Source organism: Camellia sinensis, chromosome 12, assembly GCF_055761805.1.
Source record: "Camellia sinensis isolate YWXY chromosome 12, ASM5576180v1, whole genome shotgun sequence".
In the NCBI taxonomy this organism is placed as follows: Eukaryota; Viridiplantae; Streptophyta; class Magnoliopsida; order Ericales; family Theaceae; genus Camellia; species Camellia sinensis.
The window spans coordinates 146710781-146729233 of NC_138972.1; the positions used below are offsets into that span (position 1 = coordinate 146710781).

Below are 18453 nucleotides of genomic sequence, written 5' to 3' on the forward strand. Positions count from 1 at the left end.
TTAAAGTACCCCAACCTAACTTATGGTAAGGCAACTTTTGTAGCAATTTTGGTGCATTTGTTCAACTATTGTAATGCCTTCTTTTGATCAATGAAAAATTCATTTCGCCTTTAAGTTGTGCAAAGTTTTTCTGGTGTTGCATGTTTAATTTTAGCTTACTGCTTCCTATTTTGTGGCTTGTCTCCAATCTTGTGACTTATCAACTTAACTAATAATATTGTGTTCGCTTGTCTTTACAAACCTTTTGAGCTTTATTGATGGACTTGTGAAGAGAGGTAACTAGCACTATGCACACTTGCATATCTTTGTCAAGGCTTCTGCATTGCCCGTGTGTGACACCATGCCATCCACTATTAATATTTTATTTTTGACATATTGCCAAACAATCAAATTACATAAAAAATAAAAATTGTGCATAGATTGACTTTGAACCAAAGTCGACTTGTATGATTGGTAACAACTTAGGGTGTATGTGGTGTGATAAGAATGCTATGCTACAAAACGACATAGTTTTTGACTTTTGAATTGTGACTTTTTATTTTATTTTTACAATTTAAAACTTTAAAACACTGTAATTTTAATATATAACATCTCTATTATTACATCAAGAGCCGACTCTTTTCATATGGATCTCACAAACATATAAATCAATCATCAATACATGGTCGGTCTGAATACATCACTCTAAGAAAAATTATTAACAAAAAAAAGCTAATAACTCAAAAAAAAAAAAAAAATGTAGTTTCGATTATATTTTTATATAATGCAATTAACATTTGAAATAAATCACGATCAATGTCCATTCATAATCGATGGGGTCGCCGACATTGACATCGAATCATCGGTAATCGATTGCGACAAGTCCTCGGAGTCCTCGGAGTCGACAACCACCTTAATATTCTCAATCTCCCTCGCGACCTCTGCCATGTCCGGCCTCTTTTCTGGCGCCTTTTCACAGCACCTTATCGCAATCTGCAAAAGCCTCAGCATAGAGTGGGTCGCGCTCCGCTGCACGGCGATCTCAACGTCGAAGATCTCAGCCGTCCATTCCTCCCGGACGGCACGATGGACCCAGCCGCAGAGGTCAACGCCGTTGACTCCGGGAGGAGAGGAGTGGGCGGAGACGCGACCGGTGAGTAGCTCGAGGAGGAGGCAACCGAAGGACCAGACGTCCGATTTTTTGGAAAGTCTTTTGTAGTTTTGGAATTCGGGGGATTTGTAGGAGACCATGCGTTGGGCGGCGATGGGGAGGGAGATGAGGGAGGCGAGGGAGTAGTCGGAGACGAGGACGAGGTCGTTGTCGAGGAGGACATTGGAGGATTTGAGGTTGCCGTGTGGGGGGAAGATGGTGGTGGTGGTGGTGGTGGTGGTGGATTTGGGTGGGTTGAGGTGGAGGTAGTCCATGGCTCGTGCCACTGCGCGGGCTACTGACAGTCTTGCTGTCCACCGGAATGGGACTCGGCCTCTTGTTCCTCTTCCTCCTGTAAAGTCAAGCAAATTATATCGAGTCGAATGGATAGTTTAAGTACAGAGTCGAATATGAGTTCTAAACTATATGAGATGGTCATGTTTGGTTATGTGAAATTAATGTGTACGGATGCGAATGAGTAAATGGATGATGTTTGGTTGATATCAGGAATTTAACATTTCATGAAATATTTATTAGTCCTTCCAAGAAAAAATCCATTCAGTGTCACCCTCCAATTTTTAATTTTTTATATCAAATTTATTATGCCCCCAATTCAAAAATTCTAGTTCTGTCCCTATTCACTTCAATTGATCAATAACTCGCTTAGACAAATTTAGTATAAATACTTTAAATTGACATATTTCATCAGAACTCTAATTTTCGTTTGAATAAAGATTGAGAACTCTAGATTTGGAACTCTAAAGAAAACTTTAGTGATGTGGTAAGAAGTGGGGTCCACATGTGATGCGATGTGTGTGCCTATGTTTTTTTTTCCTCTCTTGTCACATCACTAAAGTTTTCTTTAAAACTCTAAAATTAGAACTCTCTATCATTGTTATTTTCGCTTATAAGTTTAAATTTCATGTTGTTTAGTCCAAAGTTCATGCCCAATACTCAAGATAATCTAAGGGTCATAAATTTTTTATGATCATTTTCATGAAAAAAATTTCATAATCCCTAATATTTCTCATACTAAAATGTAACTCTCAAAACCATGCTCTAAACCTTCTAATCTTGTAGTCATTTTTCCTAGGAAATCAAATTACGGACAAAAAAAAAAAAAAAAACAAACAAACAAACAAAAAAAAAAAAAAAGACTTCAAAAGAATGGACTCAGTAATAAATCAACTTACCATGAATGCGATTATATACATTTCCATTTGATGCAAGCTTGTGAACCAACAACTTCTCTTCTTTGGAGTAGTAGTAAGCGAGGAGAGGCAACAAGTTTGGGTGTTTCAGGTCCGCCAAAGCTTGCAATTGTTTCGCAAACTCGCTATGGCTCAAAGGCCTCAAGTCCCTTAGCCTCTTCACCACCACGGCCGGTCCATCATCCACCATGGCCTTATAACAATTCCCAAAATTTCCTTTCCCCAGACCCTCCGCGGATGCTTTTAGAAGATCATGAAGCCCAAAACCCCGCTCCACGCCATCCATGAATGTCAATTTACCTCTCTCTCCTCCTCCTCCTTCTCCACCTTCGGATTCTACATACCCTTCGCTTCTTTGGCTCACCTCTATATCTTGCACAGCCTTCTCTGCACGTACTCCTTCAACAGGACGACTACTTCTCATATTCATCGCATTACTGAGCTGTTTAGACTTTCTGCAGTAGATCATGAAGAGGAACACAACAACAATAAAGCCAACAACATCAATGACTAACAAAATGGGAGCAAAGCGAGACACACCACTGGGTTTAGGGCTATTATCCGAGGATGTATCGTTATTGCTAGGGCTGCAGGGATTGTAAGATGGTGAGCCACACAGTTGTGGGTTACCGGAGAATGATGAGGAATTGAAGGATTGGAGGACTTTCGTGTTTGGTATTGCCCCGATGAGTCCATTGTTCGATACATTGAATTCTTTCAAGCTAGACTGATTGAAAGCCGGTATTGAACCTGCTAACATGTTGTCCTGAAGCTGCAATGACTCTAGGAAAGCAAGACCCGGGAGAGAATTAGAGATCAGCCCATCAAACATGTTTGATGACATGTCAATCTGAGTCAACTTCTGATTTTGTGAGAAGTCCATCATATTCCCCGATACTGAGTTGTTCTTGAGGCTAAGAACTGACAATTCAGTGAGGTTGAAAAGCGTGTCGGGCCTGATTTTCCCGGTTAGGCCCATGTTTTCTAGAACAACCTCGGCGACTCTTCCATTGGTACACTTTACACCGTACCAATATGGGGTCATAACGATATTGTAGCAATTGAGACTGGTCCAGTTGTTATGAAGGAAAGAGTTGTTGAGCTCGTCTGCAAGGGCCAAAAGGGCCTCCCTTTCAGCTTCTTGGATGCCATTTTGGGCGAAAACGAGACCGCGTAGTGCGAGAAGAGAGATAACAAGAAGGTGGATAAAGAAGTGAAGAGAACAACCCATTGTTCAATTCAGTGTGGAGTGTGAGAGTGGTGTGGTTTTAGATGTGCAGGCTATCATAGAAACAAGAATGTGGTGGTGTTGATAATTAGGTGGATATGAAATGAAATGGAAGATATTCTAATAATATGCCCATTTGTACAGCAATTGATGTTCATTGTTGAAGATAAAAACTAAAGTGATTGTTTTTCTGCTCGATTTCTCAGCTGAGAATCCTATGAAGATTGTTACATTGTTTGTATATATATATATGGGTATATAATGTGATGATGATGTTCCAGCTAGAATGAACATTGTGTGGAATACCCATGTTTATATTATTTTGTTAAAATGAAATTTTTGGCTTCTCATGGCTTGTACATGTTCTGTGAATTTTGGCTTCTCGCGTTTATAATTTTTATGAGTTGATTATATGGTAAAAATGGTTGATAAACTATTGTAACTATTACAAGTTTATGGTAGACAAAAATGACCACTTAATGGTAGGTCGGCTGTTGTTGGGGTTTATTTTTTTGTGTTGGGGTTTATTTTTATGTGATTTGATGATTAGAAAAATATAAAATTAAGTTCGTAGATAATTTTAAGCCATCGATTCTTTGTTATTATATCCTCGAATTGATAGAATTGGAATCAAGTTATATCTCAAACTTACAGATTCTTTATGCCGTAGAATTGTAAGACAAAAAGGCATTTGGTTAATTTTCAGGTTGATACATTGGAATTAGTACTATAATATGCCATAGGGTGTATTTTCAAACAAGGACTAGGTTTTTTGTCCGAATAAAAAGAAAGGGCTAGGCTAGGGTTAAACCAAATTGAATAAGCTTTCATTTTGTCAATAACTAATTTTTGGAATGTCTGGATATAGATTATTACTAGCTACTCTTGTTTGATCTTCTAAGAAGCTAACTACAATATTGTTTTGGAAGAATAAAATTGTAGAATATTGGGTTTGGCATTGGAGAATTACTAGTTTAAGCCAACAGATGGCTTGAAACCAACTGACGTGTAGATCAATAGCATTGACGTGTCTATCAATAGCACTAAACGTTTAACGTTCAATCAATGCTCGACACAGAGTCAATTTTTAAGTTGCCTGTATATTATTTTTCTTAGCATTAATATTGTGTTCTATGATGTGCTTTTTGACAACTTGGTAGAAGTTACGTTGGTAGTTTGTTTGTTAAAAAAGTTAAGTTGGCGTTTTTAGTGAAGAGTCATTTGGCAAGTCTAAAATAAAAAATTCATATATAAAATTATAATTATATCTTTTATATTTTTTTATATTTACATGAGTGAAAATATAAATTTTCTACATTTGGTGGAAATAATTTGATCATTTTATTATGATGTGACATCATAAACAATATTAAACAAAAAAGTCAAAAGTAACTTTTTATTAACTTCTCAAATTACTTTTCTAAAAAAGCCAAAAACTTGATAAAAAGTCAAAAGTCAATTTTTTACTATTTTCTCAAAACATCCCAATATTACACATACAATTTTACGTTTAGAGTTTGCATTTTCATTTTCTTCATTTTTTTTTTAATTTGTTAAAACAAAGAAAAGTTCAAAAACACTACTCATTTACATAAAAGCCTCGTTTGGAATGCCTATTTGGGCTAAAATAGACATATAACACAAAATAAAATATTTTAGTCAAATAAGACAAAGGGGGTGTTTGGCAATAAGAGGTTTAGGCTATTATAGCCTCTTTTAGAAAATTAGCCCATAAGTCCCTACTGTAGCACCTTTTCCTCTGATTTTCAAAAAAAAAAAAAAAAAAAATAGGCCGCTGGACGGGACAGTGTAGGCACAGCCTACACTGTCACAGCCGCACAGTGTGACAGCAAGGGCAAATTACCATTTTGCCCCTTTATATTAATTTTAAAAAATAAAAAGTTAGGGATAAATCTGTCATTTTAAATTTAAACATCATTTCAACACACTTTTCAATATAATAACTCAACTAAAAAATCATCTCATCTTCCCAAACACAAAAACTAAAATAGCCACTAAAATAGCCAAAAAGCCAAATAGCCTACTAAAATAGCCACTTCCCAAACGAGGCCAAAATGTCACATCCAACTCATAATCAATTTATTTTTTCTCTTACAAAAGTCAAAAAACCAAAAAACTGATCCCAAACAAAATTTTTTAACCCTAGGCCCAAATAGTCTAAAAGTCAACTAACATCCCAAACAAATATGTAGTATTCATTTTTGTGTTAAAATAATTTTTAAAAATTCAATTTTTGAGTGGTTCCTAATGGTGAGTTATTCCCCCCCCCCCAAAAAAAAAAAAAATCAAATTTAAAAATAATTCACCAAACAAGTTCAGAATAATATTTCAAACTGGCACACACTTGCAGTGTCAAGTTGCATCCTGCCATGTTGATGCATGCCCTATCAAGGTGCCTTCACAGTGTCAATAAAATGTTGTTTGTTCTTTATTGTTTTTGTTCCATTAATAACATCTATTTATCCATATCCTTGATTATCAAAGGCTAAAAACATCCCTGGGTTCATAAGCAATTATATAGAATTTGCACAAAGCATTTTGACACAAACTCTCCACATAAACTTATAAACAACTCCCATAAACTACCAAACAAGACCCACGTGTTTTTGATTCTGTTCGGCACAACTTCTCTCAAGCTGAAAGTTGATAATTAGATAACATAAATTAAAAGCACTATTAAGCAGGAAGGGAAGCTTCTTCTTTTTATTAATTATTTTTTTAACTAGTAGGGAAGCTAGCACCCTAATAGCCTACCACTACACATGAGCATCCCACGAACCAGCACAAGAAGCATCCTACAGTATAATACTAGCCATCCCAAATAGAGACCAACCATAGCCATATTCCACAAGGCAAGCACAAAAAAGAGTCAAGTGACCACCTCAGTTCTCATCTCTTAGGACAGCTTCAATTCTTTAAATTCCATACCTAAAAAAGCCATTAAATAAGTCAGAGTTGTCCAAGGAACTCTTGTTCATGTTTTTCTCTATCGTCATTGCAATCTATCTGTATTGCTGACTGGCCAAACCTCGCGAACAACACACTTTAGCAAAACCATCATAATTCAAACTGAAGTCATACTAAACAAATTACTTCCTGGAAATTTTACAATAATCATCTTTGTCTACAAAAATCTACTATGATGAGAGACACGGAAAAGGCAACAAAAAAATTTGTCAAAGTTCCCAGCAATAACAACAATAATGCATAGGTGTAATGACACATAATCATCTTCATCTACAAAAATCTACTATGATGAGGGAGGAGGAAAAGGCAACAAGAAAATTTGTCTTCGTTCCCAGCAATAACATAATGCAGAGGTGACACACGCACAACACACAAAACAATAAAAACCCTAAAAAAAGTAATGAATTAACAGGGGAAAAAAAAACACTTTCAAGTTCCCTGATGTAACTACCGTGACATTGTGCATTGTAAACACGAAAGGATACTCTATATCCATACACAGGTAGAATAGAATGGTTAACGTAGTCATTTTCATATTTCTTCCCAATGCTTCACATATGCTTCATGCTCGCTCACAATCACGTCTAATCAATATCAATAGAAAGTAGAGAATAATGTAATTTATGTTGTGAATTGTGTTTCTTGCATCAAATTATATTCCATTCTGATTCCATGAGGAATCTATGGTTGCCTTGTTAATTGGGCTTCAATTTTTCTCCGTCAGACACCAATAACTTCTCCATCGACTCAGATTTTGTTCTTCAATTCCATGACCAACTTTTACAGTAGTAGTTCTGGGCATTATTGATTGAATGGAAATCAGATCAGAATCCTTGCACATTTGTCTTCAGTAAACCTGGGTTGGCTGCAAAAAATGAATTTGTCTTCCTATTTTGGGGATCAATCTAACACTATTGCCGATTCTTTTGTGATCTCAAGTTCAATGACCACCAATCAGCGCATGAATACAGTGCTTCAGAAGGAAATACAACATCTATCAACATTGATTTGATGTTTAGTTATTAAAGATTTATTTGTTCACACAACAACTCAATTTCTTGCAATATGATTTATCAAAACATAGTATATTCAGTTAGTAATCTTAATGGTGAGCCAAAATCAACTTTAATAAACACGTCAAAAAACAATCTACACACATTTGAGTGAACTATCCGTGATTCTCGGGATACTCTTCTAAGGAGTACAACATTGTATATTGAAACAATCAACAACAAAGAAAGACAGAAAAGGAGGGACGAAACAAGGTACCAAAAAACAAAGTCACCACAATAGCTATCCCACTCCAAAAGCATATTCCTCTACAACATCAAATGTTTTCTGGTACAAAATAAATATAAAAAATCTCTGTTTACAAGTACGCAAATTCCCCATTCAAAAGAAAGATGAAACATAATCATTTTCCCACCTTTGCTCTTTGCTTTTTGTTGGGCGCTTTGTTTTTATCTTTACTTTACAACCATGCAAACCATTATACATGTGAATCAAAAGTACTCACACCACTCATACTTGGGCCCGGATGTGACTTCCTTTACACCACAATCATACATGTGTCCAGCATCCATGAATGTGTGAACGAAAAGTGATTGCAAGAGATCTAGGAGTTGTTCTTTTGGGCAAGGGCATTGTGGGTATGTGAAGAAAACATTTTTTGCATAGAAACAGAAAGAAGCTTGGCAAGACATTTTGTAATGGAGAACGGTAAACTCACACCAGCCGTACAAGGCCTCCCTATTATATAAAAACCTGATGTGAGTTGGTGTGACCTGAGGAGGCACTGTATTGCCCCCACCCCCGCCCCCACCCCCACCCCCACCCAGAAGGCAAATCTAGACTGTCCATTCATCGATGTTGGACACGTGTATGGTTGTGGTGTAAAGGAAGTCACACTCGGGCCTAGGTGTGAGTGGTGTGAATACTTTTGATTCCTTATGAGGTAGTGGTTTACACGTGTCACGTGTCTAATGGTTTGCGTGGTTGTAAAGTAAAGATAAAAACAAACTGCCTGACAAAAAGCAAAGGCGGGAAAATGATTATGTTTCATCTTTATTTTGAATCGGGAATCTGCGTACTTGTACACGGAGATTTTTTATATTTATTTTGTACCAAAAAACATTTGATGTTGTAGAGAAATATGCTTTTGGAGTGAGATAGCTATTGTGGTGACTTTGTTTTCTGATACCTTATTTCGTCCCTCCTTTTCTATCTTTCTTTGTTGTTGATTGTTTTGATATACAATGTTGTACTCTTTAGTATCCCGAAAATCACGAGCAGTTCACTCAAATGTGTGTAGATCGTTTTTTGACGTGGTAAATAGGATTTTGGAAAGAGAGCTGGCTGTCAGCTCCGGCGAAATTTGTTTGTGGGTACGAGGAACAAAGGGAAAAAATATAATAGCTATGATGCATGAATAGAAGGGTTAACAAAGGTAACAGATCTTGACCTCCGTCCAAAAGGGACAACTACGAGGAAAGGAATATGACCTAGAGAATTTGTGCTCATCAATTTGAGATAGTTTTATAATTGCTAGGAATTGAACAAACTAACAGCTAAGCAAGTTATAGTAAGAATTTAGTAGGTGCCTAATAGAACCATAGCAGATTACAGCGAAAACTAGAGACAAAGCCAGCTACCATGGAAACTAGACAGTAGAGCCCGAGGTGCCAGTTCTTGTGTTTTTCTTTTCTATTGTTTTTTATTATTCTGTTTGGAAACTAGAGCAAATCATCTGTTACCTTTGAGAGTTTGGTCAACGTGAAAAATGGTTCTGCATCGTCAACCTTGCTATCTATGCTTGTAATCTCTAATGACTTGAGAAGTCATTGCCTTTAACTCAGAAACCCGTCAAGGAATATCCAACAAGTTAAAGCAAGAAGGTGGTTGACCAAGCAAAGGGAAATGGATGGATCTCAAACTATGTTACACGGAACACGGATCGTTTTGGTACGAGGAACAGGAACAATGTGGGACGTGCTCTAAAATGTGGAACAATAGGGGTAGGCTTGTATAAATCACAGTATTAGAATTTAAGGTGCCTCTAATTGTTAGAGCAATTTTTCTTAAAAACATTTTTACGAGTATTAAGGCACATTTATCTTTAAAACATTTATTCATTTTTTTTTTTTTTTTTTATCTAACTAGTAGGGAAGCTAGCACCCTAATAGGCTACTACTACATATGAGCATCCCATGAAACAGCATAAGAAGCATCCTACAGTATAATACTAGCCATCCCAAATTGAGACCACCCATAGCCATATTCCACAAGGCAAGCACAAAAAAGAATCAAGTGACCACCTCAGTTCTCATCTCTTAGGACAGCTTCAATTCTTTAAATTCCATACCTTAAAAAGTCATTATACTAAAATTGTCAAGTCAGAGTTGTCCAAGGAACTCTTGTTTATGTTTTTCTCTATCGTCATTGTGGTCTATCTGTATTGCTGACTGGCCAAACCTCGTGAACAACACACTTTAGCAAAGCCATCATAATTCAAACTCAAGTCATACTAAACAAATTACTTCCTGGAAATTTTACAATAATCATCTTCGTCAACAAAAATCTACCATGATGAGAGACAAGGAAAAGGCAACAAAAAAATTTGTCTAAGTTCCCAGCAATGCATAGGTGTAATGACACACATAATCATCTTCATCTACAAAAATCTACTATGATGAGGGAGGAGGAAAAGGCAACAAGAAAATTTGTCTTAGTTCCCAGCAATAACATAATGCATACACACACACAACACACAAAACAATAAAAACCCTAAAAAAAGTAATGAATTAAGAAGGTAAAAACAAAAACTTTTAAGTTTCCTGATGTAAGTATCGTGACATTGTACATTGTAAACATGCAAGGATCCTCTATTATCCATACACAGGTAGAATAGAATGGTTAACGTAGTCATTTTCATGTTTCTTCCCAATGCTTCACATATGCTTCATGCTCGCTCACAATCACGTCTAATCAATATCAATAGAATGTAGAGAATAATGTAATTTATGATGCGAATTGTATTTCTTGCATCAAATTATATTCCATTCTGATTCCATGAGGAATCTATGGTTGCCTTGTTAACTGGGCTTCAATTTTCCTCCATCAGACACCAATAACTTCTCTGTTGACTCAGATTTTGTTCTTCAATTCCATGACCAACTTTTACAATAATAGTATCTAGGCATTATTGATTGAATGGAAATCAGATCAGAATCGGATTTGTCTTCAGTAAACCTGGGTTGGCTGCAAAAATTAATTTGTCTTCCCATTTTGGGGATCAATCTAACAATATTGCTGATTCTTTTGTGATCTCAAGTTCAATGACCACCAATCGGCACATGAATACATTGCTTCAGAAGGAAATACAACATCTATCAATATTGATTTGATGTTTAGTTTTTAAAGATTTACTCGTTCACACATTAACTCAATTTCTTGCAATATGATTTATCAAAACATAGTATAATCAGTTAGTAATCTTAATGGTGAGCCAAAATCAACTTTAATAACCACAAAATCACATGAGTTACGATGATTTACTGACCCAAAGTCCACATGAATGTTGTTTGTTTGGCATATGATTAATGATCCTACAAACCATTTTCTTTTTTTCTACACACAATGAACTAAAACTGTTACAAGCAATAAGGTCCAAAAGGGAAAACTACAAGAAAAGGAATAGACCTAGAGAATTTATGATCATCAATTTGAGATAGTTTTATAATTACTAGGAATTGAACAAACTGACAACTAAGCAAGTTACAGTAAGAATTTAGTAGGTGTCTAACAGAACCATAGCAGATTACAGCGAAAACCAGAGACAAAGCCAGCTACCATGGAAACTAGACAGGAGAGCCCGAGGTGCCAGTTCTTCTGTTTTTCTTTTCTATTGTTTTTCATTATTTTGTTTGGAAACTAGAGTAAATCATCTGTTACCTTTGAGAGTTTGGTCAACGTGAAAAATGGTTCTGCATCGTCAACCTTGCTATCTATGCTTGTAATCTCTAATGACTTGAGAAGTCATTGCCTTTAACTCAGAAACCCGTCAAGGAATATCCAACAAGTTAAGGCAAAGAAGGTGGTTGACCAAGCAAAGGGAAATGGATGGATCTCAAACTATGTTACACGGAACACGGATCGTTTTGGTATGAGGAACAAGAACAATGTGGGACGTGCTCTAAAATGTGGAACAATAGGGGTAGGCTTGTATAAATCACACTATTGGAATTTAAGGTGACTCTAATTGTTAGAGCAATTTTTCTTAAAAACATTATTACGAGTATTATGGCACATTTTTTTAATATTTTGTTCTCCATTCTCCTTACGTTTTAGTTCATCTATATATACTACATTTATTTTCATCCTAAGGGAAACTTTAAGAAAATTAAGAGAAAATTTTTGAAATTGCTTTAGGTCGCTAAATTTATTATTTTGGAATGAAAGTGTACCATGTTTCAAAAAGTGGGTTCCAAAATGTAAATCACTAGATTTTTAGTATTTTTTGGTAACACTGATCTCAAATCAATCATAACCATTCGATCAGTTAAGACCTCATCACTGCTTGTCTATAGATTCTATCAAACTACCTTTTTTATTATTACAAGTAAATACTCATTAATCAAACGCCACTAGAAGGGCGCCAACGGTACACAAGGTAGTTTTCCATTGAATGCTTGCACTGAATGTGGCATACCGATTTCTGTTTAACTTAATAATGATCAAACAAGAAAATGACTAATTTCGCCAATTTTCACATGAGAAGAAACATATGATATGGCGTTGTTGAGAAGTAAACATTGAATGCAAAATCAAAGATAAAAGGCTACAGTTCTAGTAGATCATGCAGAACAAGATGCCAGGCCTCCAATGAAATACAGAATCCATTTCACTCGGAACATTCATCACTATATTCAAGAAAACATCAACATTTCAAAACAACTTGGACATGTATGTGAGAAAAGCAATCACCATCGAACAATCTCCAAGTAAAGGTTACATGCTTGCACAAAATAGGATCACAGAAATAAAATACAAGAATAACAGAATCCACAAAATACATATTGATGCACAACAATATAGCTCAGAAATACAATGAACAATCCAACCTATCAACATATAAACACAGAAAATCATTCATTTCAACTTACAAATCTAACCTACTACACCCCAGAAACAAAAAAATACAGTTTTACCAAGAAAAACCAAAAATCGTAGTTGAAACCTTACATGCTCTGCCTTCACTTTGAAACCAAGAGTATCTCCGGCTTCTTAGCTTTACTAGGTGTGTTAGCATTGGAAACTGCAGTGGCCATTGCGGTTGCCCTCGCTGATTCACGAGCCCTCTTATCTAGCTGAATGAGACTCCGAGTGGCCAAAATGGCCTGAGGAGCCAAGTCATGAGAAGCTCTAGCATACAAACACCGCACCGCCATCGACGCAGCATCCTTAACTTCCTCTGCATTGAGAGGTGCCAACAGGCAATGACCCAGAATTCTCAACACAGGCTGTAGAAGCTCCCATGGAAGTGGAATTCGAGCCCCTTTCGGAGCCGAAACAGTCCCATTTTCGCTAATTCCGAAATTACCCATCTCTTCTACAACATCATCGATTTCAGAAACCCTAATTCCATCTGAAAACCCGTTCGTTTCGATGGTGTTTTCGTTGTTATCGAATTCAGATTTGCAGGGACAGTCCTGACCAGCCCAATCGGAGGCCAATCGGCAGAAATCGAGTTTGGACCAACTGGGCATCTGAGAGATCTGTTTGAAGTAGCAATCGAGGGCGACTCCGACAATGCAAGCGCGTTTGGTGGATTTCACAGCGATTTGGGGCTCGAGAGGGGGTGAGAGGACTCCAATCGAGGGTCGAGATTGGGTGGTTAGGTTAGGGTTTGGCTTGTTTCGAGGTGTGTGGTAGAGAGAAGGTTGAGAGAGATCAGGAATGGAGACGAGGACAGGCTTGCCGGCGCGTGATTTGGTCTCGGCGGCGTAGAGAGAAAGGAGGACGGCTTCGAAGCCGGCGAGGGAGGGCATGGAGGCGGAGGAGGAGTAGATGCGAGAGAGGTAGATGCCGGAGAGGAGAGGAATGAAGGAGAGGACGACGAGGCGGAGATCGGTGTCGGAGGACTGGTAGGTCTCGTAGAGCCACTGGCAGAGGGGGTCATCGCCGGAGCCGGAGAGAGGGGAGGAGAGGGAGGAGGAGAGGGCTGAGTAGGCGGAGAAGGAGGAGAGGAGGGAGCGGGCGGGGCGGTCGGAGTCGGCAAGGGAGTCGAGGGAGGCGGCGGTGGAGGAGGAGGAGGGAGGGAGGAGGGAGGAGAGGAGGTGGATTCGAGAGCGAGCTTTGGAGATGGACTCCCACCAGGAATGCATTGGGTCGGTGTCGTGGTGGTTGTGACCGCCGTTGTGGTGGTGGGAGTTAGTGAGGTTTGGGTCGGAGGAGGAGGTGGAGGACGACGGCGAGCCGGTGGCGGTGTGGAAGTCCATGGCGGCGGTGAGTGGACTCGGTGTCAGACTCCGGTCAGATCAGAGACAGATAGAGAGAGAGAGAGGAGTTACTGGGACAACTGGAATTGGTCGATAATCACTATGACTTATGCAGGTAATTAGGGTCGGGTCATGTTTACTACTTGACGGCTCATCCGAATCCTACCCGGGTTATAAGCCAACGGGTTGACCAAAACATTCCGATCCAGCTCCACTAGCCAATATGGCTGAGATTTAAATATAATTATTTTAGAGTAATTTTCAAATGTTGAGATTAAGATCTTGTTTGAAAATAAGTTATTTTAATAATTTTTAAATTTTTTATAAGAAAATGTTTAAAATAAAATTAAAAAAAATAATATGATAATTTATAATATTTTTTTAATTTTTTAAACTAAAATAATTACCATCCAAACAAGATTTTAATTCTTAAGAGTATTAACCTCATTTAGAGTGTTGATTTTTTTATTAAAATTTATCAAAAAGTCAAATCAGTCAAACTCATTATTCTCTTTATTTTTTTTAATATATTTTTATAAAAAAATTAAAAAATTAATTAAAATAATCACTTTTCGAATTCCTTTTAGCAACCTTTAATTATAAATGTTTTTTTTTATTGTAAACCATTCACACTTTCTCGTATTGACTATCAATATGCATTAGCTGAGATTATTTTAATCAGAGAGATATTAAATTTAGTTAAGTAGATAACAAGATAAACATTTTATAATCTATCGTGGCTAGTAATATTTAGAGAGTTTTCGAAAATACCCAAATTAATTTTAGGAGTTGTGAATTGAATACTATATAGAATATACCAGGCAAGATGATTAAGTAAAATTCATAATATATTATGAACTAATATTATGGTATAGTTATGTCATTTATGAGTTTATAGTAGTCATAATTAAAAAAAAAAATTATAACTAAACATCATATTAGATATAGCTAAACAATCTTTGAATTAAAATTAACATTGTAATGTGATATAACTAGCAACACAATATGTCATAATCACAAACACAAGAATCACAATTAAATGTGCATATAGCACATGTGGGGGCCGAGTATCAGGGGATGCAAAGACGCTGAATTAGTGAACTTGGGGAGTCGAGATACATGCATTCTGTTCGGCCTTGTCTTATACAAACCCAGAAGTATCTTAATCGGCCGTATAGCCAGTTGAGCAAGAAGCCAAATGAAGAGCAGTTTGCAACAAATGGGGTCGAGTAAATAATTACATGATAGATTAAAGGTGAGCCCGACTCTGAGGTCCAAGAAAAGATATAAATAGAAGAACATCAACTAAAGAAAGGTATGTGAGAACTAGTACACTTAACTTAAGATACAAGCAATCGAGAGAGTATATACTGACATATCCGTCGGAGTGCTAATTCTGACACCCTCGACCGGAGTGTTCATTCTTTTTCAGGTCACTAGCTGAGGATCTCGAGTGCCCCATTGGATCAAAAGAGTATTTCCAGAACCACTTCTCCACAATTGGCACCGTCTGTGGAAAAACTCAAGCACATCTATGGTGGGGGTGACGGAAGATTCTTTGATAGTCGCTGGCGACCCTATGCCACAAGACGAAACCACTCCAAGCAACATGCTTGGGCCAGAGAATATTACCGCAAAAAGGGTCTTGAACTTCGATTCACCCTCGACATCAGCACACGAGACAATGTAAGCGATTATGGAGCAAGTGAAGCAAAACGAACATAGGTTGGAAAACATGATGGCTGAGAACGAGCGCCTTCGACAAGATTTGGCCTTAGAAGTGGAAAAATCCCAACAAGCCGCGCATCAAGAGCCGGGACGACCTCTGAGAAGGGATGGTCGACGATCTTGAATTCGGAGACATGATAGTGGCAATGGCTCTGACTCATCATCCCCAGAATCTACAAAGAAGGGACGAGTCGACATCTCCAGTTCTTCTGAGGAAAGTCCGCGTGCACGGAAAAAACGAAGAATAAATGATTTAGATGAAGAGGATCAGCATGACCCCTTTGTACGACGGATTACAAGGGCAGTGATACCCAAAAAGTTCAAAGCACCGTCATTCACCTTGTATGATGGTAAATCAGACCCCATCGATCACATCCGCCATTACAAGCAAGCCATGACGCTCCATGCAGACGACGAGGCCCTCATGTGTCGAATATTTCTGAGTAGTTTGGGACCACTGGCTGTCAGGTGGTATTATAAACTGGAGCCGGCTTCGATCAAAGGCTTCCACCAACTCCAAAAATCCTTCAGGGCAAGGTTCATCACTAATGAGGTCCAGCCAAAGCAAGCCGATTCTCTATGGGCAATGCAGATTCAACCGGGGGAAACCCTTCGTGCATGTTCGGCGTGGTATTGGGAATGTTTTAATCTGGTAGATGATGCATACAATGACTCCATGGCCATTACCGCGTTCAAGATAGGGTTATATCTAGACAGTGCCCTCCGCAGCTCTTTGACCAGACGGCCCCCAAAAACGGTCTGGGCGTTGATGAAAAAAGTTGAGGAATACTACAAAGTAGAAGACGATGCCCTCCGGGTCAAAGACGGGCATAAAGCCACCAAGTCGGCCTCGTCTGAAGTCGTGCAGCCGATAAACGCTGTATCACCACGGAGCCCTGAATCATGGAATCGAGCTAAGCGAGATAGAAGACGGGATTCACGCCGATCAAACGACCAATGTCTACACCGAGCTAATGAGCAGCTTCAAGTAGATAGCAGGCGCGTGAGGCGCGCCGACAAGAAATACATGGAGTTATCGGAGTCGATCAGTGTGGTTATGGCTAAGGTTCAACACCTTCCGTTCTTCAAATGACCATAAAAAATGGTGGGACCTCCCGACACAAGGAGACGAGATAGACGGTGCGAATATCATAAAGATCACGGTCATGATACCGACAGTTACTATGCTTTGAAAGACCACCTTGAGGAGTTTGTACAAGACGGTCGGCTCCAGCAACACGTCCGAAAGAACAACTCAACCAAAACAGTTGCCCTACGGCAGGATTCACCTCTGCTCGGCGTCATCCATATGATATACAGCCTGCCAACAGCCCCAATCGTGCATGCAATCCAGTCGCATCTAGGCCCCCAAAAGCAAATCACACCAGTAAAACGGCCCCATGAAGCCCCGAATATTACCTTCGACGATTTTGATTTGATCGGCGTAACACTCCCCCACATTGATCCATTAGTCATTGAACTACGCATAAACCGATTCACCGTTGAACGCGTTCTCATAGACCAGGGGAGTACTTCGGAGGTTATGTATTACAAGACCTTCATCAAACTCGGGTTCGCCGAGTCAGACCTGTCTCCGGTCCCTTATCCATTATTCGGCTTCAACGCTAATCCAGAATACCCGTTGGGCAAAATCACACTACCAGTTCGAGCGTGCTCCCGAACAGTGGATGTGGAATTCTTGGTCGTCAAGCTGTCTAAGCCGTATAATCCCATCATAGGGTGAACTTGGTGGCATACCATGCAGGCCGTGTGTCAAGGTGCGCCCATCCAAGGGTCAACACCTTGATGCCACACACATTTGTGCCCTTTGGAGAGCTAAAGACATGCCTAAGAAGTTGTTGGTGCAAGTGCAAGCAAGGGCCCAAGGCATAGTGCAAGATTGTCCAAGACATGCCCAAGATATGCCATGAAGCGAGCTAGCCACCAAGTAGCAACTTTAGGCCAACTTTTAGAGAGTCAAATGTAATCTTTTTGCCTTGTAAATTTTTATGTAAATACCTTAGTAGTAAAGGTGTTTTGGGACCAAGAGTTGTAATTTTTCTATTTTTGTATTATTTTTAAAAATCCATTATGACTCCTCAAACATAATGGATGTTTTCTCGTGCCAGATAGAAAAGCGTTTAACAAGCTATATATAAGGAGGGGGTACCCAAGTGTTGAACCAGACCACTTGTGCCTTTAATGTACCCCAACCTTGTATATGGTAAGGCAACTTTTGTAGCACTTTTGTGCATTGTTCAACTTTTGTAATGCCTTCTTTTAAGTAATGAAAAGTTCATTTCGCCTTTACATTGTGCAAAACCTTTCTATTGTTGCTACTTCTATTTTAGCCTGTTGATTGCTATTTTGTGGCTTGTCTTCAATCTTGTGGCTCATCAACATAACTAATATTGTGTTTGCTTGTCTTTGCAAACCTTTGGAGCTTTATTGGCGGGCTAGTGTGGGGAGTCAACTAGCGCCACACACACTTGCATATCCTTGTCAAGGCTTCCGCATTGCCAGTGTGTGACAGTTGGTATCAAAGCCCAGTCTATTTGGCTTTCTCTATTACTGACTTTCTCTATTATTGGCTTTCTAAATAGAGGGTGCTGGCAACCGTCAACCATCGCAAAAGGATAGAATTGAGCTTTTGGAGCAGCGTATGGACAATAT

General features: G+C 38.5%; 2 protein-coding genes across 6 annotated transcripts; both read right to left on the bottom strand.

Annotated features, from left to right (window-relative positions):
- Positions 1–528: 528 nt before the first annotated feature.
- Positions 529–5851, bottom strand: LOC114285120 (putative leucine-rich repeat receptor-like protein kinase At1g68400). Its single transcript, XM_028228121.2, has 2 exons — positions 2323–5851; positions 529–1481 (listed from the first exon to the last, which is right to left on the bottom strand). The coding sequence occupies exons 1-2, from the start codon at positions 3569–3571 to the stop codon at positions 793–795; spliced, it is 1938 nt and encodes a 645-aa protein (XP_028083922.2). The 5' UTR covers positions 3572–5851; the 3' UTR covers positions 529–792.
- A 209-nt stretch (positions 5852–6060) lies between these two features.
- Positions 6061–14160, bottom strand: LOC114285121 (hyccin). 5 transcript variants are annotated; one of them, XM_082900106.1, is made up of 2 exons: positions 12797–14160; positions 6061–6517 (listed from the first exon to the last, which is right to left on the bottom strand). In XM_082900106.1, the coding sequence occupies exon 1, from the start codon at positions 14050–14052 to the stop codon at positions 12808–12810; it is 1245 nt and encodes a 414-aa protein (XP_082756232.1). In that variant the 5' UTR covers positions 14053–14160; the 3' UTR covers positions 6061–6517; positions 12797–12807. The 5 variants fall into 5 exon arrangements, with proteins under 5 accessions (XP_082756232.1, XP_082756235.1, XP_082756231.1 ...); XM_082900109.1 differs by lacking the exon at positions 6061–6517 and adding an exon at positions 6939–7421 and having other exon boundaries at positions 12797–14145; XM_082900105.1 differs by lacking the exon at positions 6061–6517 and adding an exon at positions 9694–9917 and having other exon boundaries at positions 12797–14145.
- Between the last annotated feature and the right edge of the window lie 4293 nt (positions 14161–18453).

Bases quoted from the DNA above. Each gene is read 5' to 3' on its own strand.
- LOC114285120 (XM_028228121.2), bottom strand. From the start codon at position 3,571: ATGGGTTGTTCTCTTCACTTCTTTATCCACCTTCTTGTTATCTCTCTT. The intron at 1,482-2,322 runs GTAAGTTGATTT...TTGACTTTACAG, and splicing joins TGTATATAATCGCATTCATG to GAGGAAGAGGAACAAGAGGC.
- LOC114285121 (XM_082900106.1), bottom strand. From the start codon at position 14,052: ATGGACTTCCACACCGCCACCGGCTCGCCGTCGTCCTCCACCTCCTCC.